This window comes from Mustelus asterias, chromosome 8 (genome assembly GCF_964213995.1).
Source record: "Mustelus asterias chromosome 8, sMusAst1.hap1.1, whole genome shotgun sequence".
NCBI lineage: Eukaryota > Metazoa > Chordata > Chondrichthyes > Carcharhiniformes > Triakidae > Mustelus > Mustelus asterias.
Window position 1 is genome coordinate 132,547,498 of NC_135808.1, and position 19,184 is coordinate 132,566,681.

General features: G+C 46.8%; 1 protein-coding gene across 1 annotated transcript in view; it reads right to left on the minus strand.

Annotated features, from left to right (window-relative positions):
- The window catches only part of ttll7 (tubulin tyrosine ligase-like family, member 7), a 163,609-nt gene that overhangs the window by 53,852 nt on the left and 90,573 nt on the right, over positions 1-19,184 (minus strand). The window contains exons 15-16 of the mRNA XM_078218982.1: positions 14,832-15,115; positions 7,167-7,301 (exon numbers count right to left, since the gene is read on the minus strand). Of these exons, the coding sequence (XP_078075108.1) occupies positions 7,167-7,301; positions 14,832-15,115 (419 nt within the window). The remainder of the gene's footprint in view (positions 1-7,166; positions 7,302-14,831; positions 15,116-19,184) is intronic.

Below are 19,184 nucleotides of genomic sequence, written 5' to 3' on the forward strand. Positions count from 1 at the left end.
TCTACTTGCTCTTTGGATGAGCTATCCAATTACACAGACTCCCACTCTCCTGCCATTTCGTATTACAGAATCCTACAGTGCAGAAGGAGGCCATTCGGCCCATTGAGTCTGCACCAACCACAATCCCACCCAGGCCCTATCCCCATAACCCCATGCATTTATCCTAGCTAGTCCCCCTGACACTAAGCGGCAATTTAGCATGGCCAATCAACCTAACCTCCACATCTTTGGAAGGAAACTGGAGCACCCGGAGGAAACCCACGCAGACATGGGGACAGCGTGCAGATTTCACACAGACAGTGACCCAAGCCGGGAATTGAACCCACGTCTCTAGTGCTGTGAGGCAGCAGTGCTAACCACTGTGCCACCAAAGTTGATCTTTCTCTACACCCTAGCTATGACTGCAACACTACATTCCACACTCTCTCCTTTCCTTCTCTATGAATGGTATGCTTTGTCTGTATAGTGCGCAAGAAACAATACTTTACACTGTATACAAATACATGTGGCAATAATAAATCACAGTAACTTCATTGCAGTGTTAATGTAAGCCTACTTGTGACACTAATAAATAAAATAAACTAAACTAAAGCATAATCAAGGACCCCACGCACCCCAGACATTCTCTCTTCCAACTTCTTCTGTCGGAAAAAGGTACGAAAGTCTGAGATCATGTACCAACCGACTCAAGAACAGCTTCTTCCCTGCTGCCATCAGACTTTTGAATGGACCTACCTTGCACTAAGTTGATCTTTCTCTACACCCTAGCTATGACTGTAACACTGCATTCTGCACTCTCTCCTTTCCTTCTCTATGAACGGTATGCTTTGTCTGTATAGTGCACAAGAAACGAAACTTTTCACTGTATGTTAATGCATGTGACAATAATAAATCAAATCAAATCACAATATGGCCCGGTAAAACATCCTGTTTTCAACTATTTATCGAATGGCCTTTTGAAAGTTACAACTGAATTTGCTTCCTCTGGCTTTCCGGACAGTGCATTCCCAATCATAACCACTCGCCGATTAAAAAAGAAATCTCTTCTCATCAGCCCTGTGGCTCCATTGTCAATCATCGCACATCTCTACCCCCCGGATCTGAAATCCCTTGCCAGTGGCACAGTGGTTAGCACTGCTGCCTCACAGCGCCAGGGACCCGGGTTCAATTCCTGGCTTGGGTCACTGTCTGTGTGGAGTCTGCACATTCTCCCCGTGTCGCCGTGGGTTTCCTCCGGGTGCTCCGGTTTCCTCCCACAGTCCGAAAGGCGTGCTGGTTAGGGTGCATTGACCCGAACTGGCACCAGAGTGTGGCGACTAGGGAAATTTCACAATAACTTCACTGCATTGTTAATGTAAGCCTTACTTGTGATGAATAAATAAACTACTTTTGCTCTTCCTCTCTGCTTTTCTCTATCAAAACCCTTCACAATTAACTCTCCTTAACATTCACTCCTGTGGGAGCAACAATCACAACTTTTCTTAATGTTCGTTAAAAATAAATAAACATTCCTGCAGCGGTCCAGAGTGACTAAGGCTTATTTGCCATTCCACCTTCCTGAACGGTTGCCTTCCCAGCTGACATTTTAAGCAGTAAGACTTCAAACAGGTCATCCACAGGAACACAAATCCTCTCCAGGCTCCATTGATTCAGGATGAAAAGATTAGACACATTTATAAATGGACAATGAAAAGAAACAGCCTTTCGATTACAATTTAACTGGTGCTAAAAGAATGAGAGTGGCTTTTATTGAAAAGGCGCCTTTAAGACGCAAGTCCCTTGATACCAAACCGTTCAGCCCACTCGTCAGTTTGAGTTCATGAATGGTCAAAAATTACACTTTGTTCTGAGGTATCTTCACCAGACCAATGTCATCGTCAGGTAAAAAATATCTATTTCAAAGGCCTTGGCCTTTTTATTATGGAGGTGAATCAAATCTAAATTGTTCCCAGATGTTTTTCCTCATTTCCACTATTTCGTTGTCACTAATTAAAGTCTTCAGTTGACCGACAGTGTGGCTGAATTAAAACAGAAAGCCGATGGTCTTTTCTAAGGTGGATGCTCTCTGTCAGAGCACGGTTTGGGCAGGAGAGGAAAATCAGCCAAGGACGTGGTGTCTTATGGCTAGGCAGCGACCTCTGCTGGCCATTGGCACATTACAACTGGTTGAGAAAAGGAGAGGAGCTGGGCTCGGAGGCCCATTCTTCAGCTTAGAGTGCAATCTGCTCTGGACCCGCACTGTCTGAGTGCCCTCTCTCTCGCTCTCAGAGACACACACCCGGGATGGCCACATGTGCAGTCAACTGGGCTGCTGTGGAACCATGGAGTCAACATGTTCACAAACCTATATCTCAACACAATTTCAAGGCAGACAATATAAGCTGTGGGAGCAGGTTGTACAGTCCCAACAGCCCTTCCTGCCATTCAACAAGATCGTAGCTGAACTTTGACATCAACTGAATTCCCCTGCTCTCACCCAATATCCCATAATTCCCTTTGTGTCCAAATATCACTCAATTTCAGCCTTGAATATACCCAGCGACTTGAGTATCAACAAACCCTCTGGGGTGGAGAATTCCAAAGATTCACAATCCTCTGAAACAATGTCTCTCCATTTCAGTCCTAAATGGGACTGGACGGGATAATTGCAGCAATGAGGGAAGTTTGGGGAGGCGGGGGTTCTTCTCCTTGGAGGCTGAGGGGAGATTTGATTGAGATGTGCAAAATTGCAAGGGAACTGGATAGAGAAAGGTCAACAAGGGGGCATAGATTAACAGTGATCGGTAGAATCATAGAATCCTACAGTGCAGAAGGAGGCCATTCGGCCCATCGAGCCTGCATCGACAACAATCCCACCCAGGCCATATCTCCATAATTCCAGATATTTACCCTACCAATCCCTCTGACACTAAGGGACAATTTAGCATGGCCAATCAGCCTAACCCGCACATCTTTGGAGTGTGGGAGGAAACCCAAGCAGACATGGGGGGAAAGTGCAGACTCCGCACAGACAAGTGACCCAAGCCGGGAATCGAATCCCGGCCCCTGGCGCTGTGAGGCGGCAGTGCTAACCACTGTGCCACCGTGCCGCCCCTTCAGATGATTGGAGGGGAGATAAGGAAACATTTTTTCACCCAGACGTTGCTTGGGATCTGGAAGCCACTGCCTGGAAGGGGAGCAGAGACAGAAATCCTCCATTTATTTGGAAGGTGTGTGGATAGGCACCGGAAGTGCTGTAACCTGCAGGAATACAGACCAAATGCTGGAAAGTGGGATTAGGCTGAGTGGTTTGTCCATCAGCATGAGATTAATCCCCTAGTCTCCATTCAAAAAGGTAGCTGAACCCTTGAATTGAACCCTTTATTTTTAAAAACACTGCAGTGTGTTGATTCTTTTTTGCAGGGAGCAGTGTTGTACTTGGGAGCGACTGCACATCCGATTCCTAAAGGGTTGTAATCCTGGCTCTCTCCCGAACCATGTGCAATATCCCTATCTCAATTCTCTTCTGAAGGGGAGTAGAGGTTTGGGAGTACACCCAGCAGAATTTCAGAGAAAGGAAGATTCTAGATGCCTCATGAGACTCAGGGGGTTAGGGAGCAGGGTGAGGGGGATTGGTGGAAGCTGCTCAGTTCCCAAGATTATGACTCATCTCCTCTCTCTTCAGATGTTGGCCAGCCCACAGTTTTGTTTAAAGTTGATATATTAGTTTCACAAGTAGGCTTATATTAACACTGCAATGAAGTTACTGTGAAAATCCCCGAGTCGCCACACTCTGGCGCCTGTTCGGGTACACTGAGGGAGAATTTAGCATGACCAATGCACCTAACCAACACGTCTTTCGGACTGTGGGAGGAAACCAGAGGAAACCCATGCGGACACGGGGAGAACGTGCAGACTCCACACAGACAGTGACCCAAGCCAGGAATTGAACCCGGGCCCCTGGCGCTGTGAGGCAGCGGTGCTAACCACTGTGCCACCGTGCCACCCATTGGTGTTCAATATACCTTCTGAAGGGTAATCAGGGATGGGCAATAAATGCCTGTGACACCCATATCCCGTGAAAGAACGAAGAAAGCTCGGTACAGATTTTTCACTCTTTTTTTTGAAAGGGAAAAACTTTTCCAATCTTTTCCCATGCCTTATTTGGCAATTTTGGTGACATTTTATTTGCAGCACCAACCGAGCACTGGTGCCACCCAAGAGAACCTTATCTCCAAAGGGATTTTAACTGCCATGCTGAGGTTACCTCCTCTGTACCAAACTTGGCATGTCAGCTACGACTCTCACCAACTTTTACAGATGCACCATAGAAAACATTCTTTCTGGTTGTATCACAGCTTGGTACGACTCCTGCTCTGCCGCAAGGAACTACAAAAGGTCGTGAATGTAGCCCAATCCATCACGCAAACCAGCCTCCCATCCATTGACTCGGTCTACGCTCCCCGCTGCCTTGGCAAAGCAGCCAGCATAATTAAGGACCCCACACACCCCCGACATTCTCTCTTCCACCTTCTTCTGTCAGGAAAAAGATACAAAAGTCTGAGGTCACCTACCAACTGACTCAAGAACAGCTTCTTCCCTGCTGCTGTCAGACTTTTGAATGGACTTACCTTGCATTAAGTTGATCTTTCTCTACACCCTAGCTGTGACGGTAACACTACATTCTGCACTCTCGTTTCTTCTCTATGAACAGTATGTTTTGTCTGTATAGCGTGCAAGAAACAATACTTTTCACTCTATGTTAATACATGTGACGATAATAAATCAAATCAAAATCAAATCCATCTCTTCAACTCTGCAGGAAGCTTCTCTGCTGGTCACTAAATCCATTGACCCCTCTCACTGACAGGAGTCACTCCTGACCATCAACCCTTCCATCAATTTCGCAATTCATACCACAATAGACCCCAACTATTTGCTATTTTACCATTAGTGTCAGGATAAGGTGTTTCACCCAGGTGTGATTCTATTGACACACTAGGAAGCTTTATCACAACAAACTCTATTTAACAATATAGCATAACTATTAAAAAATGAATTAGCTTAACATTTACCAGTTGAAAAATATTTAAACATGACAAGTTACATTTATTAACTGCTAACTATCTCTATTAGTTCCAATTTAAGCAATGTTCCTCTTATAGACTTAAACTCCTCTTCAAGATCAGTTAGCAACACACAGGCTTACATGCCTATACATGTTAATAGCCCTTGAGCCTTTTGAACAAAGAACAATACAGCACAGGAACAGGCCCTTCGGCCCTCCAAGCCTGCACTGATCATGTGTTCCTAACTAGACCATCCGTTTGTATCCCTCTATTCCCAGTCTGTTCATGTGGCTATCTAGATAAGTCTTAAATGATCCTAGTGTGTCTGCTTCAACCACCTTGCTTGGTAGTGCATTCCAGGCCCCCACCACCCTCTGTGTAAAATACGTCCCCCGTATATCTGTATTGAACCTTGCCCCCCCTTACCTTGAACTTGTGACCCCTTGTGTTTGTCATTTCCGACCTGGTAAAAAGCTCCCAACTGTTCACCATATCTATGCCCTTCATAATTTTATAAACTTCTATTAGGTCGCCCCTCAACCTTCGTCTTTTCAGGGAGAACAACCCTAGTTTACTCAATCTCACCTCATAGCTTAATACCCTCCATACCAGGCAACACCCTGGTAAACATCTCTGGAGAGACAGAGAGAGACAGATAGACGCCTGTCTTCTGTCAGCCCCAAACAGCAGCCTCCAGAGAAAGAGGGAGAGAGACAGAGGGAGAGACACCTCTTGCTACTTTTAGAACTCAGCGGTAACTCACCTGTAAGCTTAGCCCTGCCCGTTCTCTGTCTCTGTCAATCAACCTAATCAATAACATACTCTGAAACTCCAGGGGAAAAACCAAAAATAAACAAAACTACATGAACTCAGATTAAAACAAACACATCTCAAGCTAAAACCAATCTGCATTCTCAGCTTGTGAGCTGTTTGGTGCCGACAAATTGGCACCGTGTAAAACAGAGCTGAATTTTAAACATACCCCTCATGAGAAACATGATATAAATACATTTCTTAAAGGCACAGTATCATCACAAAATAAAGCTTTCTTGAATATTGCTGAAAAAGAGAGACATGTTGATAAAACTCACATTCATCAGGACAAATACAAGAATGCCAACTTTCAAGCAATCTCAACATGGCATTACCCTAGAGAAAGCAACTGGAGACGATAGGCTCCTCAAGCTCCCGGATAATTCAAAAAATGTGCATAGCTTGAAGATCTTCGTTTATTTGCAAAGGGCGAGTTTATTTTAAAGTTTATTTATTAGTGTCACAAGTAGGCTTACATTAACATTGCAATGAAGTTACTGTGAAAATCCCCTAGTCACCACACACCGTCATCTGTTTGGGTACACTGAGGAGAATTTAGCATGGCCAATGCACCTAACCAGCATGTCTTTCAGAATATGTGATGAAGCCAGAACACCCGGAGGAAACTCAAGCAGACACGGGGAGAACGTGCAAACTTCACACAGACAGTGACCGAAGCCAGGAATCGAACCCGGGTCCCTGGCGCTGCAAGACAGTAGTGCTAGAACAATGTGCCATCGTGCCCGCCCTTGTATGTTGCTTCTAGTCACCTAGCGATTATTTTAAATTGGTCTTCGTGTAACTAACGGCATACTCAGGATTGTTCGTTACGTGCTACCCAACTGCAGAATCACATCTAACAGTAAATGTTTTGTTTTGGGTTTCAGCAGCATGGTGGCACAGTGGTTAGCACTGCTGCCTCACAGAGCCAGGGACTCAGGTTCGATTCCCGGTTTGGGTCAGTGTGTGGAGTTTGCACATTCTTCCCATGTCTAGGTGGGTTTCCTCCAAAGATGTGCAGGTTAGCTGGATTGACCATGCTAAATTGCCCCTTAGTGTCATGGGGACTAGCTAGGGTAAATGCATGGGGTTATGGAGATAGGACCTGGGTGGGATTGTGGTCAGTGCGAACTCAGAGGGCCGAATGGCCTCCTTCCGCACTGTCGAATTCTATGATTCTAACATGTCTCTCTTCTCAGCAATACGAAAGAGTCTTTTAAAAAAATTCAACGCTGGCTTGGAACGGATCTTAGCACAAGGTCACTGCACAGCGGCAGCTGTTGCTCTGTCCCAGTGAACACTCACTGCATCCAGCAGAACCTCTGCTTCCTCATTTGATTTCCCTGGGAATTTGATTCTCATCTCGTTGAGGGCCACCAACATTTCCTTGGTCATCTCCTCCTCCTGTTCCTTGGTCCTATAATTTAGAATGGAGACGCGCTGTACGGGAAGAAAATATCCAGGATTAGGACACTTCTAATTTGAGACCACTGCCATTGAACAGAAGAGTTAACAAACCCACTGAGATTTAGTGAATCATTCTCCCCTCATTGTGTCTCTGGGGTTCAAATCCTGTGGTTTCCCGTGTTTTAGTGTAACTTTGGCACAATGTTAAATTGTGATAACAATGACATAGAGAGGCACAGACAGGGTGGATAGTCAGAGGCTTTTTCCCCAGGGTGGAGGTGTCAATTACAAGGGGGCACAGGTTCAAGGTGAGAGGGGGAAAGTTTAAGGGAGATGTGCGGGGCAAGTTTTTCACGCAGTGAGTGGTGGGTGCCTGGAACGCGCTGCCAGGAGAGGTGGTGGAAGCAGGCACATTAGCCACATTTAAGAGGCATCTGGATGGGTACATGAATAGGGAGGGAATAGAGGGATACGGACTGAGTGAGGGCAGAAGGTATTTTTTTAGTTTAGTTAGGGCATCATGATCAGCACGGGCTTGGACGGCCGAAGGGCCTATTCCTGTGCTGTTCTTTTCTTTGTTCCTTTAACATCGACTGAGAAAGCCATTGGGAGTCTGAACATAACATGAGAACTCAGATGAATCAAAAGAACACAAGTCTTAGAAGTAGGCCATTCAGCCCTTCAAACCTGGTCTGCCATTCAATAAGATCACAGATTCATAGAAACCGTACAGTGCAGAAGGAGGCCATTCGGCCCATTGAGTCCACATCAATTCTCTGACATCTGCACTGACTCTCCAACAGAGCATCTTACCCAGGCCCACACTTCGCCCTATCCCCATAACCCCACGCATTTACCCAGCACATCTTGGGACACTAAGGGGCAATTTAGCAAGTTCAATCCACCTAACCTGCACATCTTTGGAATGTGGGAGGAAACTGGAGCAACTGGAGGAAACCCACGCAGACACGGGGTGAACATGCAAACTCCACGGTACAGTGGACGGCACGTTGGCACAGTGGTTAGCACTGCTGCCTCACAGCGCCAGGGGCCCGGCTTCCATTCCCAGCTTGGGTCACTGTCTGCGTGGAGTTTTCAAGTTCTCCCCGTGTCTGCGTGGGTTTCCTCCGGGTGCTCCAATTTAAGAACATAAGAACATAAGAAATAGGAGCAGGAGTAGGCCATCTAGCCCCTCGAGCCTGCCCCGCCATTCAATAAGATCATGGCTGATCTGACGTGGATCAGTACCACTTACCCGCCTGATCCCCATAATCCTTAATTCCCTTACCGATCAGGAATCCATCCATCCGCGCTTTAAACATATTCAGCGAGGTAGCCTCCACCACCTCAGTGGGCAGAGAATTCCAGAGATTCACCACCCTCTGGGAGAAGAAGTTCCTCCTCAACTCTGTCTTAAACCGACCCCCCTTTATTTTGAGGCTGTGTCCTCTAGTTTTAACTTCCTTACTAAGTGGAAAGAATCTCTCCGCCTCCACCCTATCCAGCCCCCGCATTATCTTATAAGTCTCCATAAGATCCCCCCTCATCCTTCTAAACTCCAACGAGTACAAACCCAATCTCCTCAGCCTCTCCTCATAATCCAAACCCCTCATCTCCGGTATCAACCTGGTGAACCTTCTCTGCACTCCCTCCAATGCCAATATATCCTTCCTCATATAAGGGGACCAATACTGCACACAGTATTCCAGCTGCGGCCTCACCAATGCCCTGTACAGGTGCATCAAGACATCCCTGCTTTTATATTCTATCCCCTTCGCAATATAGGCCAACATCCCATTTGCCTTCTTGATCACCTGTTGTACCTGCAGACTGGGCTTTTGCGTCTCATGCACAAGGACCCCCAGGTCCCTTTGCACGGTAGCATGTTTTAATTTGTTTCCATTGAGATAGTAATCCCATTTGTTATTATTTCCTCCAAAGTGTATAACCTCGCATTTCTCAACGTTATACTCCATTTGCCATATCTTCGCCCACTCACTCAGCCTGTCCAAATCTCTCTGCAGATCTTCTCCGTCCTCCACACGATTCACTTTTCCACTTATCTTTGTGTCGTCTGCAAACTTCGTTACCCTACACTCCGTCCCCTCCTCCAGGTCATCTATATAAATGGTAAATAGTTGCGGCCCGAGTACCGATCCCTGCGGCACGCCACTAGTTACCTTCCTCCAACCGGAAAAACACCCATTTATTCCGACTCTTTGCTTCCTGTCGGATAGCCAGTCCCCAATCCACTTTAACACACTACCCCCAACTCCGTCTGCCCTAATCTTCTTCAGTAGCCTTTTATGGGGCACCTTATCAAACGCCTTTTGGAAATCCAAAAACACCGCATCCACCGGTTCTCCTCCATCAACCGCCCTAGTCACATCTTCATAAAAATCCAACATGTTCGTCAAGCACGACTTTCCCCTCATGAATCCATGCTGCGTCTGATTGATCGAACCATTTCTATCCAGATGCCCTGCTATCTCCTCTTTAATAATGGATTCCAGCATTTTCCCTACTACAGACGTTAAGCTGACCGGCCTATAGTTACCCGCCTTTTGTCTCCTTCCTTTTTTAAACAGCGGCGTAACATTAGCCGTTTTCCAATCAACCGGCACTACCCCAGAATGCAACGAGTTTTGATAAATAATCACTAACGCATCCACTATTACCTCTGACATTTCTTTCAATACCCTGGGATGCATTCCATCCGGACCCGGGGACTTATCCACCTTCAGTCCCATTAGTCTACCCAGCACTGCCTCTCTGGTAACATTAATTGTATTAAGTATTTCTCCTGCTGCCAACCCTCTATCGTTAATATTTGGCAAACTATTTGTGTCCTCCACCGTGGAGATTTCCTCCCACATTCCAAAGATGTGCAGGTTAGGTTGATTGGCCATGCTAAATTGACGCTAGTTTCGGGGGGATTAGCAGGGTAAATATGTGGGGTTACGGGATAGGGTGGGATTGTTGTCAGTGCAGGCTTAATAGGCCGAATGGCCTCCTTCTGTACTGTAGGGATTCTATGATTCCAGACAGACAGTGACCCAAGGTTGGAATTGAACCTGTGTCCTTGGCGCTGTGAAGCAGCAGTGCTGACCACTGTGCCACCATGCCACCCAATCATGGTCTGATTGTGGTCTCACCTCCACTTTATTGCCCGTACAGGATGAATTGTCGATCCAGGAAATCTACTGGACCACTCCGCTACAGAGCAGAACCACAGTCCACCAAGCTCAGTACCAGGGCTGGGTGCAAGTAATCACCCTTCCCTTCCAACGGTTTGGGGACTTACAAAAGGCCTAAGTGAAACTCACACCAGCTCTTAACTGGCAAGGGATCCACTCCTGTATAAATTACAAAGATGCAGTGATTGAGCAATGCCCCACCAACACTCAGGAAGTTCAACATCGTCCAGGATAATGCAATCTGGTTGATTGACACCCCACCCACTGCCTCCAACATTTGCTCCCTGCACAGAGGCACCAGTGTCTACCATCTACAAGATGCAATGCAACATCTCACCAAGGCTCTTTCAACAGTACCTTCCAAACCCATGGACCTCCACCGCCTAGACAAACCCCATATGGAATATTGTGAGCAGTTTTGGGTCCCATACCTAGGGAAAGATGTGCTAGCCTTGGAGGGGTCCAGAGGAGGTTCACAAGAATGATCCCTGGAATGAAGGGTTTGTCATATGAGGAGCGGTTGAGGAGTTTGGGGTCTATACTTGGAGTTTAGAAAGGTGAGGGGGGATCTAATTGAAACTTACAGAGTACTGAGAGGACGAGATAGAGTGGAAGTGGATAGAACGTTTCCACTAGTGTGAGAGACTAGAACTCGAGGGCACAACCTCAGAGTGAAGGGACGCTCCTTTAAAACTGAGATGAGGAGGAATTTCTTCAGTCAGAGGGTGGTGAATCATTACCACAGAAAGCTGTGGAGGCCAGGTCATTGAGTGTCTTTAAGACAGAGATAGATAGGTTCTTGATCAATAAGGGGATCAGGGGTCACGGGGAGTAGGCGGGAGAATGGGGCTGAGAATCATATAATCCATGATTGAATGGTGGAGCAGACTCAATGGGCCGAATGGCCTAATTCTCCTCTATATCTTCTGGTCCTTTGGTCTTATGGACAGACAAGGGCAGCAAATGCCTGGGACTACCACCACATGGAAGTTCCCCTCCAAGTCACTCATATATTATATATATATATCACTATTCCTTCACTGTCGCTGGGTCAAAATCCGAGAACTTCCTCCCTAACCCTACACCACATGTAGGGTTCAGGAAAACAGCTCACCATGTTTTCAAGGCAATTAGGGATGGATAATCAATGCTGGTCCGGCCAGAGAAACCCACATCAAGTGAAAGAATAACTGTTAATACTCCAACACCGACAGGACATCTTACCTTGTGGCATGAAAGATCTACCCATCTCCGCCTGCATTGATTGGGTTTCGACCCAAATTCCTGCCACCGGCAGCAGAATGGGATAGATATAACAGATAGATAAATAGATAAACAACAATAGTGCAACAAAGGAGACCATTCAACCCATCGCATCTATGTCAGCCCTACAAAAGCATGATTTTATTCAAAGAATCATAACATTCTAAAGCACTGACAGAGGCTATTCAGCCCATTGTATCAAAGAATCATAGAATCCTTACAGTGCAGAAGGAGGCCATTCAGCCTATCAAGTCTACACCGACCACAATCTCACCCAGGCCCTATTCCCGTGGCCCCATATATTTACCCTGCTAGTCCCCCTGACACTAGGGTCAGTTTACCATGGCCAATCAACGTAACCCGCACATTTTTGGACTGTGAGAGGAAACCGGAGTACCCGGAGGAAACCCACGCAGACTTGGGGAGAATGTGCAGACGCCACACAGACAGTGACTCAGGGCCAGAATTGAACCCGGGACCCTGGCGCTGTGAGGCAGCAGTGCTAACCACTGTGTCACCGTGCCACCCATTTCTTTTTCGTTTGGGTCACTGGGTGTATCAAAGATGCTGAAGAATCTGGTCCACTAGTTTCAGGTCGTGCATTCCAGATCTTAGCAATCCAAAATATGGAAACATCTCTCGTTACCTTTCTCCAAAAGAGAAAATGCTGGAAAATCTCAGCGGGTCTGGCAGCATCTGTAAGGAGAGAAAAGAGCTGATGTTTAGAGTCCAGACGAACCTTTGTCAAAGCCCTTTGTCAAATCTGTTTTGTCAAAGGGTCATCTGAACTAGGAACATCAGCTCTTTTCTCTCCTGACAGACGCTGCCAGACCTGCTGAGATTTTCCAGCGTTTCCTCTTTTGGTTTCAGATTCCAGCATCCGCAATAATTTGCTTTTATCTCATTACCCTTTCTACTGCTTTTCCCAATTACTTCAAATCTTTAATTTCTACAATATTTTTCCAGAGGCCATGCTAAAGTTGCCCGGCCATGCTAAAGTTGCCCTTAGTGTCCTGGGATGCGTAGGTTAGAGGGATTAGTGGGTAAATATGTAGGGATATGGGGGTAGTGCCTGGGTGGGATTGTGGTCGGTGCAGACTCGATGGGCCGAATGGCCTCTTTCGGTGCTGTAGGGTTTCTAAGATTCTAAGATATCCCATTCCCTTTTGAACCAGATAAATGTTTTTCCTTTTTAATCATAAGAATTCTCCTATAAGAGGTTCTCAATACCAACCAGTATCTATGTAGCATCTACAAAGTATTATACCTTTTCAAAGCACTTCCCAGCTGTGAGTACCAACCAGACGCTGAGATTGAGTCACATGGGAGATCATAGAGCAGCAATTCTGGAGTTTGGTCAACAAGGTGTAACTTGAGGAGAGACTTAAGGTGTAACTTAAGGTGGGGGGGAAGAGAGAGAGAGAGAGAGAGGGAGATGGAGAGAGAAGGGAGAAAAAGGAGAGAGAAAGAGGGGGAGGGGGAGAAGCAAGAGAGAGAAAAGAGATGGAGAGAGAGGGGAGAGAGGAAAGACGGGGGGTGGTGGGAGAGATGAGAGAGAGGGGGAGAGAGGGGGAGCGAAAGAAAGAGAGAGAGGGAAGAAAGAGGAGAGAGAGGGAAAGGAGAGACAGGGAGTTGGGAGGGAAAGGAGAGACAGGGAGTGGGGAGGGAGAAAAAGAGAGGGAAGAGGGGAGAGAGAGAGAGAGAAAGAGAGGGAAGGAGAGAGAAGGGAGAGAGAAAGAGGGTGAGGGAGAGAAGCGAGAGAGAGAAAGAGAGGGAGAGGGGAGAGAGGAAAGACGGGGGGGGGGTGGGAGAGATAAGAGAGAGAGAGAGCGGAGGGCAGAGGGGGAGCGAGAGAAAGAGAGAGAGGGAAGAGAGGAGAGAGAAAGAATGGGCGCAAGAAAAAGAGAGGGGAGTAGGGAGAGAAAGAGGGAAGGAGGGAGCGGGGAGAGAGAGAGGAGAGATGAAATGGAGGTTCAGGGAGGGAAGTTGTTAGCTTAGGGCCTTAGCAACTGATGTCTATCAATGGTGGAGCAGTGGAAATCAGGGATGCTGAAGAGAATAGAATTGGAGGGGAACAGGGATCTTGTTGGGTTGTAAGGCCGGTGGAGATTACAGAGATAGGAAAGGAGTGGAACCAAATGGCCAAAAACATACGTGAAAACTCCAGGATGAGAATTTTAACATCCAGATATTGCCATGTAAAACCTTCAGCAGTAACTTACAGGCAGTGCGGGCAATCCATTTTATAACAAAACATAAAATCACAAGGTCATTAAGGTGGATGAGGAAGACATTCCGTTCATCAAGTCAGAGCCAGCTCTCCGTAGAGAAATCCAATCAGCCTCATTCCTCAGCCTGTCCCTAAAGCCCATTCATTTCCCTCAACTGTCCATCCAATTTCCTGTTGAAACCATCCATTCCTGCTTAGACCACAATAGGCAGCAAGCTCCAGGTCATGTACCACTCATTCTGTACAAAAGTGCTTCTTCACATCCCCCCCTCATCTATTGCCCAAAATTTTCAATCTATATCCCTCAGTCCTTATGCCATCAGCTAATGAGAATGGATATCTGTGTCTCCCTCATCTAAACCTATCATAAGCTTGTCCACCTCTCTCAAATCTCCATTCAATCTCCTTTGATCGGTGCAGGCTTGGAGGGACAAAGGGCCTGTTCCTGTGCTGTATTGTTCTTTGTTCTTTGAGAACAACCCCAGCTGCTCCAAGCTAACCTTGTAGCCAAAGTCCCTCCATCCCTGGAATCATTCTCCTCTGCACCCTCTCAAAATCACCCTTCACATGTCCTTCCTGAAGTGCGGTGACCAGATCTGGACTCCATGGTCAGAACTTTACCGCCCCGCCCGCCCCAGAATCGGGACGGGTGACGCTCGCAGAACGGCATTCTCCGTTGGCCTCGGGGGCTGGGGGAGGGGGGGGGTGCGAGGCGGTGAAACTCCGGCATATCTTCCTGTTATATGGCCCAACCAAAACTCCACACAAATTATCTTTTTTCGCAGTCTGTATATAGAACGAGGCCAGTTCAACAAGACGGAAGAGAAAATAAAGGTCAGGTGTCCGGTTCAGTCTTTTAGTTATCGTACTTACCGGTGCGGAATGGATGGTGCCCAGGCTGGTAGCGTGTGGTATCCGCTGAGTGGTCACATTACGATTCAGAGATTGCGAGCGTGTGTCAGAATGAAGTCTGGATGAGGGCACCGTGGGTTTGGCAGAAATAGATCTGGGCTCTGCGACATGGGAATGTAGGTGCGTTGCCGAGGTAGAGATTGATCGCGGGCAGGATATAGAGCGTCTGATTGGCAAAGATGTGGTTGGCAATACTGAGGGTGGCGGTTTTGTGCTTTTGGTTGGAGGCTTCGACTGTATCCTCCCTGAAAATGAAAGTTAATAGAAAATGAAATAGCATCTGAGTTTATCTTGGCAGTATCCTCTTCATTATATTTATTCCATTGTATCCTTCCTGCCTCAGTTACTTCCATGACATCTGGCATGACATGGCCCATGAGCTTTTCCAGACTTTTCCCCAGTCGACTCAAGGGTGGGAATTTTAAACTCCTGGCTGGGAGCGGCCTAGCTTTCAGACATCGAGGCAGAAGGAAGTCCATCAAACCAGCTCTGGCCGTCAGCCCAATTGGAAGGACAAGGCCTCACTGAGCAGGCCTGACCTGCCTCCGCAAAAAAAAGATGGCAGCCCAGAGGCCTAACTCTGAGGGCTGAGGTAAATGTGGGGCTTCATGAGCAGCGGCTGTTTGCGAAGAAGGAATGGGAACGTGGGAAGGAGCAGTCTCGTTCCTCTTGCTGCACTCAGGAAACTTTCACACTTACCTGAAAAGGTCACTTTCACACCGAGACATATGGTCTTCGCTGATAGGTAGGACAACCATCATCCTAACAATGCAATAAGACCCCAACTCAGGTGGGCGCCTCATATGCCATTTTAAAAATGGGAACAGACCTGTGCATTGTGTGTGTGTGAGTTTGGGACGAGAGAGGTTAAAATTCTCCTCAAGATGCGAGTTACATCCATCTTCATTTACATGTGGTAGGACCAGCTGTGCTCATTGCCTGTTTAGTTGGGCCACTTTGCTGAATGACCTGTGAAACTCTTCATGAAACTCATCCCCCGTTTGCTCGGTCCCTCTCGAGCCCTGCACTCTCGATCGCTCAGTTACTCAAGAGTGAGAAATCAGTTTGGCAAATGAAACCACTGAAGATACCTGGCAATAAATCGCTCAGCCGAACCCACTCGACCTGCCCTGGAGCTAATCCAATCGGTCTCCTTCAGAGAGTTGGCATGCATTATTTCCACTGCTTTTTTCCTTTATGGGATGTGGGTGCCACTGGCTGGGTCAGTATTTGTTGCCCATCCCTAATTGTCCTTGAACTGAGTGTCTCGGCTCAGCCATTTAGAGTCACAGAGTCACAGAGGTTTACAGCATGGAAACAGGCCCTTCGGCCCAACTTGTCCATGCCACCCTTTTTTTAACCACTAAGCTAAATTCCAATTGCCCGCATTTGGCCCATATCTCTCTATTCCCATCCTACCCAAGTAACTGTCTGGCAGCTTGTTCCAGACACTCACCACCCTCTGTGTGAAATAATTGCCCCTCTGGACCCTTTTGTATCTCTCCCCTCTCACCTTAAACCTATTCCCTCTAATTTTAGACTCCCCGACCTTTGGGAAAAGATATTGACTATCTAGCTGATCTATGCCACTTATTATTTTATAGACCTCTATAAAATCATCCCTAAGTCTCCGATGCTCCAGGGGAAAAGTCCCAGTCTATCCAACCTCTCCATATAACTCAAACCATCAAGTTCCGGTAGCATCCTATTAAATCTTTTCTGCACTCTTTCTAGTTTAATAATATCCTTTCTATAATAGGGTGACTAGGGCAGTTGAGAGTCAACCACATTGCTGTGGCTCTGGAGTCACATGTAGGCCAGACCAGGTAGGGACGGCAGATTTCCTTCCCTAAAGGACATTAGTGAACAGTTGTAAAACCCCAGATGGGGTTTTACAATTGTTGACAATGGTTTCGTGGTCATCATTAAGAACAAAGAACAAAGAAAATTACAGCACAGGAACAGGCCCTTCGGCCCTCCCAGCCTGTACCGACCATGCTGCCCGACTGAACTAAAACCCCCTACCCTTCCGGGGACAATATCCCTCTATTCCCATCCTATTCATGTATTTGTCAAGACGCTCCTTAAAAGTCACTACCGTATCCGCTTCCACTACCTCCCCCAGCAACGAGTTCCAGGCACCCACTACTCTCTGTGTAAAAAATCTGCCTCGTACATCTCCTTTAAACCTTGCCCCTCGCACCTTAAACCTGTGCCCCCTAGTAATTGAGTCTTCCACCCCGGGAAAAATTACTGAGACTTGTATTCCCAATTTTATTAATTGAATTCAAATTCCACCAGCTGCCATGGTGGGATTTAAGCCCGTGTCCCAAAGCTTTACAGAAACAGAAAATGCTGGAAAAACTCAGCAGGTCTGACAGCATCTAGAGAAAATAGAGTTAATGTTTTGAGTCTGAATGGCTCTTATCTGGTAGAAGAATCTGAAGAAGAGTCACAGGAAAAGTTAACTCTATTTTCTCTCTCCACAGACGCTGCCAGACCTGCTGAGATTTTCCAGCATTCTCTGTATTTGTTTCAGATTCCAGTATCTGCAGTATTTTGCTTTTACCTCCAGAGTATTTGACTAGGCCTCTGGATTCATAGTCTTGTGACATTATCATGATGTCTCCATCTGCGCTTGCCATTGACATCACTCGGGGTTATCCGAGTACAACCTTCTCATTCTGACTCGTGGCTGGATTTTGAGGATGTGAAACTGGGGGTGATAGATTTGCCATCCCAGTTACACTCCACCTCACTCTACATTCACTGGCACAGCAGCAACCCTCCCATCCAGGCCTATTCCTGAGTACCCACCGGGTGACACGGTGGCAGAGTGGTTAGCACTGCTGCTTCACAGCGCCAGGGACCCGGGTTCAATTCCCAGCTTTGGTCACTGTCTGTGTGGAGTTTGCAAATTCTCCCCGTGAGTGCGTGGGTTTCCTTCGGGTGCTCCAGTTTCCTCCCACAATCCCAAGATGGGCGGGTTAGGTGGATTGGCCATGCTAAATTGTCCCTTAGTGTCAGGGGGACTAGCTAGGAGTAAATAGGTGGGGTTATGGGGATAGGGCCTGGGTGGGATTGTGATCGGTGCAGACTCAATGGGCTGAATGGCCTTTTTCTGCACTATAGGATTCTACCCGGTAACTGTCTCACCTCTGAGTCCCGAGGATTGGGTTCAAGTCTCACTCCGGAGACTGGGGCACAACATCTCGGCTGGTACTCCTGGTGTAGGACTGAGGGAGTGCTGCATTGTTGGAGATGCCGTCTTTCAGAGGAGATATTAAATTGAGACCCTGTCTGTCCCCTCGGTTAAAAGATCCCCTGTCATCATTCCAAAGAAGAATAGTGGAGTTATCCCCATTCAATAGTGTCCTGAATCCCACACCCACCATCAGCCAAACAGGATATCTGGTCATTATCACATTGTGTTTTGTGTGAGTTTGTTGTCTGCAAATTGGCTGCAGCATTTCCAACATTAAGACTGTGTCTACACTGTAACAGTGATTCATTACCTGTAAAGATCTGTTACATACCTTGAGATGGAGGACAGTGCTGTACCAATGCAAATTTCTTTCTTTACAATGCAAATTATGATGCCAAGACAGAATGGCCTATCAAAATGCCTATCATTGGGTAAGACTGGGGGATCCTTGTGCATGATCGGCAGATGGTTCAAGATGGCACCGGAGTGTGGCGGCTTCTTGCAAGCTGTGCCCAGCATACCATCTAATTCTATCTTTTACTCTCGCTCTGTGCTTTTAAAACTCTCCTCTAACTCTTTTAAACGCTTTAACAATGCTTTAATTCAACCTCTTACAGATATTAAGTTGATCTTTCTCTACGCCCTAGCTATGACTGTAACACGATATTCTGCACTCTCTCCTTTCCTTCTCCCCGACGGACTTTATGAGTGGGATTTTATGGCCTCACTCAATCCGAGACCAGAAATTCCCATCTGAGGTCAGCGGACCTTCCCATTGTCCACTTCTCACCTGCTCCGATTCCCGTGGCAGGAGGGGCGGTAGAATTCCGGCGTATGAACAGTAAACTTTGTCTGTATAGCGCGCAAGAAACAATACGTTTCACTGCATCCCAATACATGTGACAATAATAAATCAAATCAAATCAAATCTTTTACCAACTACAATATATGAGGCAACTCTACAGCCTTATTTTCCCATTTCTCCCCACTCCCATCCATCCAGGAATTAACTGCAGCTATTCCAAATGCTCCGATGTTCCAGTGGTCCACACCCAACCAGCAATCCCGAATGTCCACTCTGCACCTACAGCTCACCATTCGGATTTAAA